Below are 17,065 nucleotides of genomic sequence, written 5' to 3'. Positions count from 1 at the left end.
CACAGTTTAGACCATCCCATTGAGCTTTCACTTTGTAGGTTAAGGTACCATGCCATCTAGGTTGTATAGTTATTGAAGATGAGCCTTTACTCTTTTGCATTACCTCTATTTTGTCAGAGGCCACATGTATGGGAGAGGAACTTACTTAATACTTACTATTTAAAAAAATAATTATTTCACATTATATCCAGATCATGGGCCCCTCCTCTTTCTCCTCCCAGTCTCACCCTCCCTCTCTCTTTCTCCCTCCCCCAACCCCTATTCCTCAGAAAAGGGGAGCTTTCCCCATCAACTCATACCAGCTCATCAAGTCACATAGGACTGAGTGCATCCTTTTTCACTATGGCCTGGTGAGGCAGCCCTGCCAGGGAGGAGGTAATCAAAATGGAGGAAACAAAGTCCATGTGAGAGACAGCTCCTATTTTCATTATTAGGGAATAATAATGTTCAATGCTCTAAGTTCAATCTATGCATGGTCCTTCGCTGGGTCCTTCAGTCTCCGTGTACTACCCTGAGCCCATGTTAGTTCACTCTGTTGGTCTTCTTGTGGACCTCCTGTCACCTGTAGGTCCTTCTGTGCTTCCCCCTACTTTTCCTCAAGACTCCCTGCACTTTGCCCAATGTTTGGCTGTGAGTCTCAGCAGTTGTTTCAATCCACTTCTGGGTGGATCCCCTGGGAGGACATGTATGCTAGGTTTCTACCTGCGAGCATAGCAGAGTCTTGTTAATAGTATTAGGGGTTGGCTCTCTCCCATGGGGTGGGTCTCAGGTTGTAAAAAGCAGTAGCGATTGCACACAAAAAACAAGATAGGAGAGGGAAAGCAGAGAGAAATGAGGGTGGAGATCAGACCTGGGCAGAGTGGGGGTGGGAGGACAGACGGCCTGCAGAGAGAAGAGAAATTGTGGGCAGAGGGGTGGGGTATGTCTGTGACAAGCTGGAGACTCAACACAGGTAAGGTTTCTGGGAGGATATGGGGTGGCTAGCTGAGACTCCTGGGAGAAGAGGGAGGAGACATGGAGACTGAGGAGGCCACCCTTTAACTAGACAGGCCTTCTCACCCACAAAAACTTCAACCCAGAATTAACCCCACCTACAAGATGTGCAGGGATAAAGATAAAGCAGAGATTGAGGGAATGTTTTCTTTAAGCTAAAAGAGTTTTGTTTTTGTTTGTTTGTTTTTTGGTTTTTCTAGACAGGGTTTCTCTTGTTGTCCTGGCTGTCCTGAACTCACTTTATAGACCTGTTTGGCCTTGATCTCACAGAGATCCACCGGCCTCTGTCTCCTGAGTGCTGGGATTAAAGGGGTACGCTGCCACACCTGGTGGTTAATTTTTTTTCCTCAAGCAAGTGATGCATCATGGCCCTCTTTTGTCTTCCTTTGCAGCTTCCTAGCTGGGATTGGAGGAACACTGATGAAGTAGTAGGGCCTGGCACTCCCTTTGATTAGGGAAGGTTTTGTTTTCAGAAACATTCCTTTTCAGGTTTTTGGGTAGAGGGCAAAGAGATGGAGGAGCATGTTTGTGAAGAGCAAACAGAAAGAACATTTTTTAAATGAAGAGGTGTTATTATGACTGTTTTAATGATTTTATTTTTTTTATGTTATTGGCTTAAAATACAGGAGAAAGTAGAGTCAGTTGTCTATTTGGCAGAAGAGAGACCAGTTAGGTGAAAAATTTCACTTATGTGTTCCATGTTCCTTTTTCTTCAGAGTATCCTACATACTTAGATGGCACAGTAGCTGTGATCCTGACCACTAGTCCCTCTTTCTGTTAAACATTTAAAAGTGCCACTTCATTCAGAGTTCTCAAGTTGGACTTGTGTAAACAGTGACACTGATAACGATATCAATTCTGACTTCTGAGTAGCTAATTGGCTGTGTGGTGAGCATGGTGCACTAGCAGCAGATGGCTGTGTGTCACACTGGGCATAGCTTGAACATAGAAGACCTCAGAGCCCCAAAGTGACACACTTTCTCCAACAATGCCACACTTACTCCAACAAGACCACATCTTCAAATAGTGCTATGCCGATGGGTCAATTATTTCAACACATGCATCTATGGGGCTGCAACTATTCAGACCACCATAGATAGAGCTTATGGGAGCCATTTCCATCCAAACCACCCCATGTGGCAAACACATTTGACTGATCAGCTATCTTACTGTTCCACTCCCAGCTTATAATCCAGTTTTCCCATATACCAGTTTTAGCCTGGCTTTGGATTTTTCTTTATTAGATAACCTCATAAATAAAACATTTGTGAAAGTGTTTTAAAATACATTTTAAAGTACATTTGAACTTTTTTGTTTGATGTAGGGCCCTGTTAAATAGCCCTGGTTGGCCTAGTACTTTTTATGTAACCCATGCTGGCCTCAAATTTATGGCAGTCTTCCTGCCACAGCCTGCCAGGTGTTAAAATTACACATATTTCCATCCTGCCTCCTGGCATACCTATTGCTATTAATGATGAAAAATATTTAGTTTACATTTATACATGAATACAGGGAAAAACAAAATCTAGCATTTCCAAATATGTAATATATTCACATAATTAGATGTAAAATTTCAGAACATGAATGCAGACATTAGTAAAATATGATGTCAAGAGAATAGTGCGGGTTGGAGTGTGGAGACTGAAATCAGGACTGAACAAATGAACAGCTATGTCTGAGTGTGGACTGACTATGGGATGGTTGTTGTCTTTTAATTGATGCCTCAGCTTGGGCATTCAGGAGCACACACATTGCTACACACTTTGCAGGACGATGAGCCTCTAGAAAATGGAACCCGCGTCTGACAGTGTCCATGCTCCCGTCTGAAGTGTACTTTGTGCATTTCTCACAGACATTGGTTGTTCATTCATAGGGCACACTTGCGGAGAGGATCCGTGCAGGCGGGGCTGGGGTCCCTGCCTTCTACACCAGCACAGGGTATGGGACCCTGGTACAAGAAGGAGGATCACCCATCAAATATAACAAAGATGGGAGCGTTGCCATTGCCAGCAAACCACGAGAGGTAAGAATCCCCCCTATACACACGTGATGCTATGACACCCCTTTCCCCATGATATTCTGTGTGGACTCATTTGATAGTGACCTCAGTGAGATAAACTGTCATTCATTTTCAAAATGGTAAGACTTATAGCTAAGCCTGGGCATCTGCTCATACTTAAAAAAATCACAGAGGGGAAACTAGAATAAAATAGAATATGAGAATTATTTATACATTATACTATAATTAAGGCTAATTAACTGAATTTCTGAAGGAAGCTGTACTCTATATATAATATACTAGTTAGAGTTAGTTAACTGACTTTCTGAAAGTCTTTAACAAAAGTGAGATCATTTACCATTGATTATTATGCCTCCATTTAAACAAAAAGCCACAGAAGTTGTTTACTGGGTAATAATGTCTAATGCTCAGACATCCTAACATGACTGTAAGAAAATAAAGTAACAAAGGAAGTCTTAATTTTATCTGAAATCTTGCAAAACAAGGGGCAGTGGTAAATATATAATAGAATAGATAACTCAAGTGATCTCTTCATATTTTGCATCTTAGCCCCAGGCTCGGCTTTTCATTGACTAGTCTGGGCTAATTTAAAGGGTAGAGTAGGATGGGGCACTTTAGAGCAAGTGACTTTAGTCTTATTAGACAACAGTAGGCCTCTAGTGCTGGGCTCCACCTCAAGGACGGTGGAATGGTGTGTGAAGCAATGTTCGCTGGTCCTGGGAACGGAGTGCTGCGGGCTGTACTGATCTGCAGAGACGAGGTCCTTGATCATGCCCCTGACCGTCTGACATTTGTCTCCAGCTCTGTCTTCTGTATGGAGTTTTGTCCCTTTGCTGGGAGTGACCTCTATTGACTCAAGCTTTTGATTATTTTTATATTTACTCTTGCTTTGTCAGTGCTAAATTTGGTTAAAAAGTTTCTTGATTCAAAAAAAAAAAAAACAAACAAAAAAACAAACCAACAAACTAGGAACCCAATGAAAATAAAACTTAGGAGCACATGATAAAAGCACCCTGAAAAATTGGGCTAACATTTTGATAACTCATTGGAAACTATAGCATTAACACTCCCCAGGAGACTGTGGAAGGCTAGAATCTTTTCTGACTTCATTCATGCCTAGAGCCTGGTGTGTGAATTTAATACCTTTGTAATTTTATGTAAAAATCAATCTCTGTATCTGTTTGTCTCTTTTGCTCCATCTCTGCTTTCCTCAGTCTCTGATCTCCATCTTTATTCTGACTATTGTCTGCTTACATAGCTTAGCGTTCACTCACCGTGGTAAGAAGCTTATGGACAATTTGAGTGAGGGTTAAGTTCTGTCTTGTAACAATTACTCTGGCTACTGGGTGGTACGTTTTATGGGGGGCCAAGCTAGAAAGGGTAGGAGGCCATGTGTTGATCCTGGTGGGAATGGAAGTGGCTGGGATAACATGGTGAAGTGGTTTCTGCAAAATGCTTAGAATCAGGTCACATGTCAATGGAGCCACAACATGTGACACAGAGGACAGGAATCAAGATGGCTGATTATTGAGATGGGCAAGGCATGGGACAACCAAAGAACTCTGTCTGTTGGGGAAAAGGTACACTTGGGAAGTTCAAGAGACTCAAGAGGAAGTGCTTGGTGACTCTGGTCAGAAAATTTACAGAACAGGAGGTATGTGGGTAGGTGTTCAGACCATTTGGGGTAGCGCGTGTCCTGGGCCAGTGTGTGGATCGAGAGCCCCCCTTTGACAGTTACTGGCCAGGAAGAAGAAGAAAAGCGAAGGTGGAAAATGGAAGGGGAGGCCCAGAGGAAATCCATGGGAACTAAACGACAGAGCAGCTGGGTCAAAGAAAGAAGGAGGACTAGAATTGAGCAGTGGTGTGCAGAGGTCACTGGCAAAATCTGATTGGAATATATTCAAGAAGAACCTAAACATGAAGCAGAGGCCAAATTTAAGCGAGCACGGGAGTAATCTTGGTAAAGCTAATTGCTTCCCTCTTTGGCATTAAGAACAAGCAACGGTAGGTAACATATTTAGAACATACTTGTGTTTCCTACGACTCAGTCATCATCACTGGTAGAATTTTTGTTTGCTTCCTTTTGTGAAAGTTTTGTTCTGGAGATTTTTAAAGTTCTGTATGCCAGGTTTCTCTTGAGATCATAGGTTCAATTGCCAACCCCCCTCCCCCCAATAAAGCAAAGCAGAAATTACCTGTACCCCCAAGATTGTGCTGGAAACTTCTAGAAAACACATTCAGTCTGTTATCCACTAGAGGGCGCAGTGTGAATGCTATTGAAGTTCTGCCTTCACAGGGCTGCTTTTGTGCACAAAAGATCCAGCCCTCCCTAGAGTTGTTTCAGTTTTCTGTTTAATTCCCAGAAGCAAATCTCCAAGGGAGAAGAGACAGGAAGAACATAATGGCAAAGGAAAGTTCTGTTTTATGTTTTCTCTCAAGAATCAGTAAATGTTTAAAAAAAAATCAATAGCACCGTGTTATATCAGGAACGGCTGAATATGTGCTATAAATTAAAAACTAACATTCATAGTAGCAAACAAATCAAGCATTTCCTCAGTAAGTTCAAAACTCAGAGATTTAAGAAACAGGAGTCTATCAAAGATGTTAGTAAATGAAGATAAATGTTAATAAAAGGAGGCTTGCATCATGCCTATGGTAGGGAGATATGCCAGTTCCTTTTCAACTAATTTACTTTTTTGCGATCATCAATTATCTTGACACTAATTATATAGAGATCACATATTAATGAGAAACAATAAATAAACCATTTCATGTAACTTACACATTTTAATTCAGCAGGGGGCGGGTAGAAGGAAAGAGAGGCTATATTCCATGTCCATGGGTAGCCAAGGTACACGGAGTTTACCACTTAACCTTGTAGAGGTTTTACTTCCTAAATGTACCAGACTTGCACTTATTGTGGGACCTCTACACATTCTCTTCCTGAAGCCTCCCTGGACTGTTTTGAGAAAGCCTTATGCTACTGAAGAAGCCTGTTGAGATTCCTGTCCCTGAGAGAGTCTCCCTTGCTAGGCTCTGTTCCTAGTGTGTGCCTCTTCAGAACACAGTACAGATTACAGCCATACGCATCCTGCACAAATACCTGACAGCAATTCCTTCTTCTCCTGCAGGTGAGGGAGTTTAACGGTCAGCACTTTATTTTGGAGGAAGCAATCACGGGAGATTTTGCTTTGGTGAAAGCCTGGAAAGCCGACCGGGCAGGAAACGTGATTTTCAGGTACTGTACTGTAGTCAGTCCAGTCTGTGCCCTGCGTGTTGTGCCCCCACCCTCACCTCCTGCCTTGGGTTAAAAGGTAATGAGAGGGGCATTGCTTGCTTATGGCCCTGTGTTCCATCCTTAGCACTTAAAAAAAAGAAGAAGAAGAAGGAATTAAAACAAAATAATATGATGTATGTCAATAGCTCCGTGTTTTCTAAATTATGACAGCAGAAATGGATAGCACAGTGAGTTGCTGTCTGACCATTTTAAAATGTCTTAGTCATATACACACATACACGTGTGCCAGGTGGTCCTGCTGATGCTGTGCCCATTGGCCAATGGCTTGCCAAGTAATTGGATCCAGAATTTTGGTGTAGGTAAGTTGGTAGAGTGCTTGCCTAGCAAGCCTCAAGCCTTGGGTTTGAGTTCCCGTACTGGGTGTGGTATTGTATTCCCAGCCATTGGGGGTGAGGATGAAGACAGGATCAGAAGGTCAAGGTCATTCTCGCTGTGTAGTGAGTTTGAGGCTAGCCTGGGATACATGAGACCCTGTTTAAAAAGAAATGGATTTAGCTGGGCATGCTGGCTCATGCCTGTAATCCCAGTCCTCGGTGGCAGAGGCAGGCAGGTCTCTGTGACTTTGAGGCCAGCCTGGACTATAAAGTGAGTCCAGGTCAGCCAGGGCCACACAGAGAAAAACAAACAAACAAACAAAAAGAAGAAAGAAAAAAGAAGAAAGAAAAAAGAAAAGAAAGAAAAATGGTGTATTCTTGTATACACAGCTACATACAGTTGTTTTTTTTCCATCTGTATTTTAGTTATCAAGGGTAGTTATTTTCTTAGCAAACATAACAGCAGCCAGTACATATCTTTTATTTTAGTACTGTTATTTTTATACAGTGTCTTAAAATATCAAAATTGCTCTGATATTTTGGGGAAAACTGCCAATAATAGTTTAGGTGAATTCTTTTCTTGTGCAGCTGATGTCTCTCAGGAAACACTAATTATCTTTATAAGTGCTTAGCTCTTGTTTTCATTATCTGGGTAGCCGGAGGCCTACATGATTTTCCTGTTGTTTGATTCACCTTTGCATACTAAACTCTAAGTAATTATAAGTATTTAATGTCTTGGATTTGTTGCTTTTAATGAATGTTTTTAATTCTTAATCACAGTCAAATTCTCAGCAGCACTTGCATTGCTTTTGTTTATTTCTGAAGGACTTAATGTGATATTAGTGGTCTGATTTCTTGAATTGTAGGCTCTTAACATACAACTATTTGTGTAAATTCTAGGCATTTAACATCCTGCTGGCTTTCTTTGACCATTGGTATGATGTTTGTAGAGTTCTGATGCTTCGTGCATATATATATGCAATTATATAGCAATGGCAGTAATTACTTAAAATATTTGTAGAAGTTCATCCTGGGCTCCGATGCCTGGCTCCGGCCACTGGGACCATATGTAGGTGCTGATGGCCACCGAGCTTTGTTGTGAAGGGACAGCTCTCAGCCTAGGTGTCCAGCGGTCTAGATTCCTAGGATTCAAATCTCATTCACAGTCACTGTGACAGCTGGTCCAGACCGCACAAAACTGTTCTCCCCATAACTGTTAGAAGGACTCACACAGCCCAGTCAGCTAGCGGAAGCTTTTCTCTGTGCCTTCTCCTGTGAGGCACTTGGTACTTTCCCTTTTCTCTTTTCCTTTGTGCTGCTGGTTTGAGCCCAGGGCCTGTTGAACCACCAAGCTGCATTCCTAACTATTTCTACTTTTTAAAAGTTTCTCTATAGACTAACTATGGGAGCAAAGTTTAATCTTGGTTAAAATATTAGGGGAACGTATTTTCAAATATTTATGAATACTCGTTCTATTTTTCTGTGTAAAACCTATTGAGTGAACATGAAAAATAGTCTTTCCTTCCACCTACTATAAGAATCATATAGACTGAATGAAATGGCCGTGAGAGCTCCACTCTTAGATTCACAGACTCTTGGTAGAAAGTCTTTTTAGTCTGCATTTTCAAGTTGAAAGAGGCATTGGGTCTTGATCTTTCGCCCTCTTTTCTCCTCCTTGTCTGATACAGGAAAAGTGCAAGAAACTTCAACTTGCCAATGTGCAAAGCTGCAGGAACTACAGTGGTGGAGGTGAGAAAAGAGGCTTCTGAATTTGTGTTGTTAATTATTTTGCATTAGTCTTCTGGAGGACAAACAAGGACAGTTATTTTCTTTTATTTCACATATGGAGAGACTCTATCTAATATATAATTTAATGTAATAGTTAGCAGCTTTCTGGTCAATTATGAGCTCACTAGAACGCTGTGCTGTCTTAGGAAATCTACTGAGCTTTTAAAAGTCATTTGGGTTTTGGATAAATTAAGATGAAAATCCTAAGACAAGCTGATAGACAGGCATGTACCACTTAATGACAAGAAATCATCTGAGAATATGTAGAGAAATAATTTTGCTGCTGGACAGATGTGGAATGATTCATGCCAGCTGAGGTAGGGACACTATCACTTACTTGTATGATCTTAAGGGACGACTGTCATCTCATTTGTCGTTATATGTGGTTCACTACTCTATAAGGCTGATGCTGGGAATTCTTTAACAGGGGTTGTTGTACAAAGAACTACTGTAATGTGTTTATGCAGAGCAGTTGAGTACAGGCATTGACTGACATCTTTGGGCATCTTAGCATTTGAAAAAGGTTTGGGCAGTTCCAGAGACCTTTTAGATTTAAGGATCTGGGAAAGAGATAGGTGCTTATACCAACTGCCTGCCTTTTGGGTTATGTATGTATGAAGGAGACCTCAAAATGATTCTCAGTTTGGCTTTGAGGATCACGTTGGAACCAGGTGTTAATGGGAGTTTGACACACCCTTCCTTTGGGAGCACTTTGTAGGAACCCACTTTGGGATATGAAAACATGAATATATGCTCCTAGTTTTTTCACCCCATGGTCATGTTGTGTGACATCTTTTGTGTCACACTTGGGTTCACCTACAGTTGGCTAGGGTGTTACGTCATGGAGACACTTCAGGTATAATACTTTCTCAGAGAACATGAAGCACACACTGTGTCCTTAGTGATGGGGGATGTGGCATTTCCCATCCATTTTTATTTTGCAGTGGTTTTTTTTTGCATTGTATGCATCAAAAAAAATGGATAATGTGACTTACTTTGTCTGTGTATCTTGTTTCATAGTTATTGAATAATCTTAAGGACAGGACTGTGGCACACATCTGTAGCATTACCGAAGAAAGAATGTCTTGGTTAGGGTTTCTAGTACTGACAAAACACCGCAACCAAAAGCAACTTCAGGGGGAAAGAGTGTTTATTTCATCTTATAGCTTGTAGTCCATCATCCAGGGAAGTCAGGACAGGAACTCAAGGCAGGAACCTAAAGGCAGGTACTCAAGCAGAGGGCATGGAGGAGTAGTGTTTATTGGCTTGCTCCCCATGGTTTGCTCAGCTAGCTTTATTATACAACTCAGGACCACTTGTCCAAGACAGGGCCTCCATCAGTCATTAATGAAGATAATACCCCACAGACTTGCCTAAGAGTCCCTCTTCAGGTGCTGGAGTTAAGAACACTGGCTATTCTTCCAGAGGACCACGGTTGGATTCCCAGGATCCACATGAGGACCCACAATGGTCTGTAATCCAGTTCCAGGATACCTGCAGGCACTGAGCACATATATGGTACACAATATACATATAGGTATGGCCACCCATGTACTACTACTACTACTACATAAAAATATTTTCTCTTCCTAGATATGTCTAGGTTTGTGTCAAATTGACAAAACCCAATTAGCTCAAAGGCCTACCATATAGCTTAACATAATGGAAAGTTTAACACTGCGTTTGCACACTTCTACAAATCTACCAGAAGCTGGCATTATCCTAGGTGTAGTTCCCCTTTAAATTTTGTCCTACTATAATCCTATTCTTTTTAGCAACACTTTTCTTATAGGAATGGAAAACAAACTTTCTAGTGTCCAAAAGACATTGTAGACAGCAAGGGAGGGTCTGTGCTTATAAGGAGAGAAAGTTATTAAACTGAGTCTGCAGGCAGGCTGTCCCTCCCTGTTCCAGAACAGAAATCTCCACTTTATCGCGTCACTCTATCCTTGCTGACTCAGAACCACAGTAGGATCCTGTTGATACTGGTGCTGTGGGTCAGCCATTCTCTGATAGCACCTGGTAGTAGGCTGACCACTAGCCCTGTGTGGCTTTTATGTTTGCGTTAATTAAAACCCCAAGAAGTATAAATTCAGTTTTTAGACAGTGCTAGTCACCATTCAAAGACTCACTAGTTTCTTGTGGCTGGTAACTCCTGTGTTTACCTACATCATGGAATGGTTTCTCCATAGTCCAACAATGCTGGACTAAAAGCTGAATCCAGATGTGGTGCTGGAGAGATGGCTCAGGGGCTAAGAACATTAGCTGCCCTTCTAGAGGTTTGAAGTTCTAAGCACCCACGTGGCAGCTCACAAGAGTCTATAACTGAAGTCCTATGGGATCTGATGCCTTCTTCTGGTGTGTATATATGCAGACAAAACCCCCATGTCCTTAATTAATTAATTAATTAACTAAAAAGAATTGAGATTCAATTCATATACCATTCTGTCTGAGTAATTTAAGCAGAACAGCCTGAGACAATAGGAGTATTTTAAGCTTACCTCCGATGTGTGCTTTCTATAAAGGGTCCACACACATAGATTAACGTACAACTCTGTTCTCAAACATAGAGAATATTTTGGAATTGAAAATTTTAACTTTGAAATCTTCACATTTCAGATGTGAAATTTTATTGTAACTTTCTGATGTTTGCATTACTCCAAGTCTAGTGAGAACCCCAGAACTGTGCTTTCTCATTCTCTTCTGTGTTCTGTTAGGTCCACTATCTTTCTTGCCCTTTGGATTGCTGGGCTCCTTCTCTTCTAGGCCATGTAACTGTGTTTTGTGAATGGGAAAGGGTACTTGTGAATTCATCAAAAGTGTGGTGTTTAAATGAGACTTGAAAGATCACTACATTTCACATCTGGATGTGAAATGTTGACCATGATGCTAATTAAAAGTGTTGCATTCCCGTCACTGTACTCTCTTTTTGTGCATGGTTATTTCCGTGTGCGTCGCTAAGTGGAGTCACAATAGAATGGCAGCATTTGCTCTTTTCTATTATGCTATATAAATACTTCAAGTCACCATAAATGGATCAAGTTTCAAACTCTTGGATGACATTGAACCTCCAGGAATGTAGATCATTTTAGTGCCGTCGGAACCAAGGAGGTGTATAGGGTTGGTTTTGTTGTTGTTGTTGTGGAGTCTGTTGGAAGCTTTCTTTGCCACCTGTACCATCTACCTTGAAGATGACTCAGAAGCCATTCTGTGAGCAGTAACCCTTTGAATTCACACAGTGTTTCTCTTGGATTCTGCTCATCTATTGAGTTTTTTTTTGTTGTTGTTGGTGGTGTTTTGTTTTGTTTATGTTTTCCCCTATATCCGGTGACTGGATGTCACTCTAATTCTGTGAACAGTGTCTTCCACAGTGGGAGCTATTGCCATGGTAGATCCTATATTTCAGATAGCAAAGACAAATATAATTGTCTTAACTCTTTATAGCCCAAGCCATCCTAGGGCACATGATCGTCATGCCTTCATCTAGCAAGTATTTGAATTCTGTAAATCATGCACCTACACAATGTTCAGTTGTATAACAGTTCACTTATGATAGGTGTTTTATGCAAAGAAACAAACCAGCATGTTTATGAAACCAAAAAAATCAAGTTGCCCTTGATATTAATTGTTTTTACGTTATGTACATATCAGTTTTGCATTAGGGGATGTGTTTTCTGTTTCTGATGCATTCTATGCAAACTTATGACATATGGAAACAAAGAGGCGAAGGTGATGTGTGAATGCCGTCACATGCATCTTTCTGAAAAGCACAACCACTTGAGTGCTTCACCAGGAAGCTGCAGCCTACTCACTTCTGGTTGTGTCTGTCTGCCCCTGCGAAGGAGCTGGGTGATTATTTGAGAGAAACAGTAAAAGGGGGTGCACATGTTGGCACACAAGCCCTGAAAGATGTTTCTCTTTTCAGCCCAGGCTGTTATTTCTGGACCTCCCTCTGCCTGAGTGGGTGATGTCCCTTCTGATGAACTTCACAAGCCGATGAGTAAAACCAGCCCAGAGTGACTCCTGGGTGTTCACTGCATGTGTGTAACGAAGAGCAGCAAGGGCTGACTAGTCTGCTAGGCTGTCTCGTTTGAGACTCTTATCAACCTCCTTGGGACACCTGCACCAGTCTTTGGAGTGCATAGCACTCTCAATCCTGCTCTTTTCTCTATTGTTTTCTTTTTTTTATTTTTTCAGGCTTAACAAAGAAAGCCTAGAGGAGGGTTGAGAGGTCTTCACTTAGGAGATTGTTGATAGTGCAGCCTGCAGTGCATACTGCCAGCAAAGGTCGCCTGACTCAGCCACCAAAGGATGCCAATGCTGCCTGGGACTGAAATAACCTGGCTGTTTTTTTTAAGTTGTGTGTGTGTGTGTGTGTGTGTGTGTGTGTGTGTGTGTGTGTGTGTGTCAGTGCCGTCAGCCTGTGTTTAAGTTGGTGTTATCCAACAAAGATTTACACAATGCCCTTTCAGCTATTTTTTGACTTTTAGTTGCAATAAATATAGTAATATTCACAAACTCATTTCTAGTATGTGCTATTTATATTTAGACATATTGATGTAATTGCCTATCGAAAGAATTGTTTTATTTGCAAGATAATAGATACATACAAATGTCAACATGCCACCTGCTTAGCTTACAAAGATTGAAGACCTATGAATTATCTATTTGAAGAGAAGAACCTGCCTTCCTCCCAGAGGCAACCACTATCAGGATAGTTATGTGTTTTCAGTCTCCCTCTTTTTAAAACTCTGTGTCATAAGAAGATATAAAAATTGTTTTCCAAAAAGATTTCATAAGGGTTCTTTCTGTTATGTCTGTAAGAGCAAAGCTTTGAAAACTGTGACTTCATGTTCTATACCACTGACAGACAACCCCATCTCTTTTTTAGGAGGGTGACTTGAGAACTTGAGAGAAAGATTAGGGGGACATCTGCCATCCTCTAAGCTGACACATGCTATGTCTGGGTAGAGAGTATGGAAAAACGAAGATTATGATATAAATGATATCGCAAAGTTATGCTTCAAATGCATATTCCCCACAAGGCCTGTCAATGTTACTGTAAGCAGAGGGCACGATGGTCCCTCCTGAGCCCAACTCCACTGCAGTGTCCATCATCCTTCCTGCTCCATCTGCATCTCCATCTCTTCCTTACCCATTTTATCTTGAGACCAATAGCAGATACCATTTCTCAGTGCTGTTTAAGACAAGTTCACTGGTGCTCAGAAATTCTAGCATGGCTAGTACTTCTCCCGGTGCTGCAGATTCATCAGTGGACACAGGGGGGAGAGAGGTCTCTACCCACAGGGAACTTCCATTCTGATGGTCCAGATAGATCAGGAAGAATAAGTAGGAAAATGGATAGCCTATAATAATGTTGTTAAAGAGTAATGAGAAAAGGAGTATGAAATGCCAAGGAAAGAAACAATTCATTAACAAAGTGTTCAGGGAAAAGCCTTGTTGTGATGACCTCTTTTTCTTGTTTTATGAGACAGACTTTCTCTGTGTAACAACCCTGACTATCCTGGAACTCTATTCGTAGACCAGGATGATCTTGAACTCACAGAGATCCACCTGTCTCTTCTCCCAAGCTCAGGGATTAAAGGCACATGTCACCATGCTCAGCCATGATTTAAAATTTTTTTAACCGTTATTTTTATTTTATGTGAATTCTGACTGTCTTCAATGGACCGTAAAGGACAAAAATGGTATAAACAGAATGACAACAACAAAAATAAATTTTTGCCCCCATAGGACAAATACCATGTTGAAGAATATTTCTAGACAGCTCCAGTTTCAAATGTTTACACTACACACAGGCAACAGTTGGTCAAACCTGTGCAGAATTCATTCACACAAACATCTCTGGCTGGCATGTGGAGACACAGTCAGTGTTTATGAGAACTTGGCTGAAATATCAAACTTGACATTTTCAGTATGTGGATGCCCTTCAGAGCACTTTACTATTAACCCCGTGGAGCTCTTTGAGTAAGTTAGCCAGCAAGAAGACCGAGAACAATAAAGAAACAGTTTACATTGCCAGACATGGTGGCACAGACTTGGAATCCTAGCACTCAGGAGGAAGTAGGAGGATTGCGAATTTGACAGTAGCTTGGACTACACAAATGAGTTCAGGGCCAGCCTGAACGACACAGTAAGACCCTGTTTCAAAAACAAGAGTTGGGGGGCAGAAGGAGAAGAAATGAAATAGCATATTCTGATCCTCTTGAATCTGCTTTTTTCATTTTTGCCAGCTGTGTGGAGCACAAAGAGGAAAGTGGAAAGAACAGTTTGCTCTGACAAGCCAGGAAAGAGTCCTTTTTCATCACCAGACAGTCTATGTGTACCTTGAGAACCTTTGCTCTGATGGCAGAATGCTGTTGACAGCCTCGTTTCTCTTGGCATAGATGTGATAGTGATGGAGACCATACATATGGGTTACTTTGCTTTTAGATGCATTAACTTATGCATCATCTTCAATGTGCATTTATTTTCTTCATAAGTTTTCAGTTATTTATGCTTTATTTTCATTTTTATTTATTAAACCCAACAAAGCTACACTACATGAGGTGTTTGTTTTAGGGTATTGAAATATTTGAAGATTGTTCATTTCCTTAAATTTTCATGACTAGTTGGTTTTTTAAAATTTGGATTCTAATGGAGATGTATTTAATGAAGACATTGTAGTCATCTATTTTATAAAATAACCTCAATAGTAAAATTACTATAGCATTAATAAATATAAAATATAGACTTTGTGAATGCCTGCTATTTACTTCTTTTCTTTCTTAGTTACTCTTGTAGATTACTAAATATAAGTCTTCTTAGCCTGATGACCATTAGTATGGAGAATAGCAGAATAGAAATGAGGCTCATTGATGATAAAGATAAATTAAACAAAATGCTAATCTTGACATTTTACTTCTTGTTGCTTGGTAACAGTGCACCAACTTTTGTGAGAGAGCCCCATTATCTCAGGGACAATGGATGCGGTTGCATTGTGGGGTAGAAACACCCATTATGGCATGTGATTTGTGGGCCATTATCCTCACAAAAGTTTGGTTCAGTTTCTCCTCGTTGTTACTTCAGAGATCTTGAAAGACAAAGTTATTTTAATAATATATAATTTTTTGATGGATTGGTGAGTTTGTTCTAGCTCTTTTCAGCTTTTCACTTTGTAACTATTTATAACTTTTCTAGGCTTTACAAATTTCTGTTTTAATGCCTTGCACATATAAATCTAGGTATTTAAATGTTATTAGTGTAAATATGCTGTTTTAGTGGTTATTAACAAGCATCTTTTTTCTTTGACCACATGGAGAAGGAGGGCAGGATTCTTTATCTTATGAACAATGGTCAGGACGTAGCCCTTACCTTTCTTTGGTATACAGTGTTCCTATTTTAGTAACTACTTCAATAGATCAGAAGAACAAAACTTGTCAAGCTGTGATTTGTTTTAAAAGAATGGCTGAATCATATTGTATTTAGCTATATTTTTCTCTGTACTGTTTTCTATATGGTATAATTATTATGATTTAAAACAAAACTTATACAACCTGTGGCCTATTTTTGTACTACCTAAGAGCTAAAAATGTTCCTTCAGTTTTAGAGTTTTTTTTTTTTTTTTGAGAAAGATAAAGAAAACTACATGGACATGATAGTGTATTGCTCACAGGGGATTACAGGAAACAGTAAATGTTGGCATAAAAAGGTTTGAAGACTCTTAATTATACCTTAATTTCCAGGTTTTTAAAAAAATCTGAATATATTAACCATCAGTCAGTATTATGCCTTTCAAAGCCAATAAACATAGGTAGAATTGACACAAAATAATGATTGATGGCTCATGATACAGTCGCTGTATTTATAGCTGTAGAGATTAGCTGCAGGATTTGTAGGCTTGTTTTGGGGTACCCCTCAGGAGAGGATGATTTATATGTCAGAGAGGAAGGAGCCCAAGTTAAGGAAATGCCTCCATGAGATCCGGCTATAAGGCATTTCCTCAATTAGTTATCAATGGGGGAGAGCCCAGCGCGTTTTAGGTGGTGCCATCCCTGGGCTGGTCGTCCTGAGTTGTATAAGAAAGCAGGCTGGCAAGCCAGGGGAAGTAAACCAGTAAGCAGCACTCCTTGGAGACCTCTGCATGAGATCCTGCCTCCAGGATCCTGCTGGGTTTGAGTTTTGTCCTGACTTCCTTTGATAATGAACAGCAATATGGAAGTGTAAGCCCAATAAACCCTTTCCTCCCCAACTTGCTTTTCAGTCATGGCATTTTGTCATAGAATAGAAACCTTAACTAAGACAATCCCCTAACTGAAGACACCAGCACTTACTTCTGACTCAGGACCTCAAGGAAGTAAGCTAGAACAGACCTGGATGCTCCCTTCCTGAGGGCTGGCTCTCACCAAATCTTGAGGTGCTATGTGAGCTGCCAAGGGAGAAAAGCAATTACTTGTCCTACAACAAACCTCCCCCAAATGACTGGCTTGGCAAGGGGACCCTAATGTTGCAATAGTGACGATTTTATTTTTGGGGAAACCAACAGCTGTTTAACTGGAGCTGGGTCCCACTCAGTGTTGGGAATTCATATAGCACCCCTCCCAACCTTGATCCTTCTTAGGACTGTTGTTCTTACTAACTTGGTGATGTCAG

At 40.7% G+C, this 17,065-nt stretch overlaps 1 protein-coding gene across 1 annotated transcript in view; it reads left to right on the top strand.

Moving 5' to 3' along the window:
- The window catches only part of OXCT1 (3-oxoacid CoA-transferase 1), a 115,180-nt gene that overhangs the window by 21,372 nt on the left and 76,743 nt on the right, over positions 1-17,065 (top strand). The window contains exons 5-7 of the mRNA XM_084783726.1: positions 2,867-3,016; positions 6,145-6,251; positions 8,314-8,374. Coding sequence (XP_084639852.1) covers positions 2,867-3,016; positions 6,145-6,251; positions 8,314-8,374 — 318 coding nt within the window. The remainder of the gene's footprint in view (positions 1-2,866; positions 3,017-6,144; positions 6,252-8,313; positions 8,375-17,065) is intronic.

This window comes from Acomys minous, assembly GCF_964271855.1.
Source record: "Acomys minous genome assembly, chromosome: 5".
NCBI lineage: Eukaryota > Metazoa > Chordata > Mammalia > Rodentia > Muridae > Acomys > Acomys minous.
Note: the sequence above shows the minus strand (reverse complement) of the source record. Positions and strands in the feature narration are given on the sequence as shown.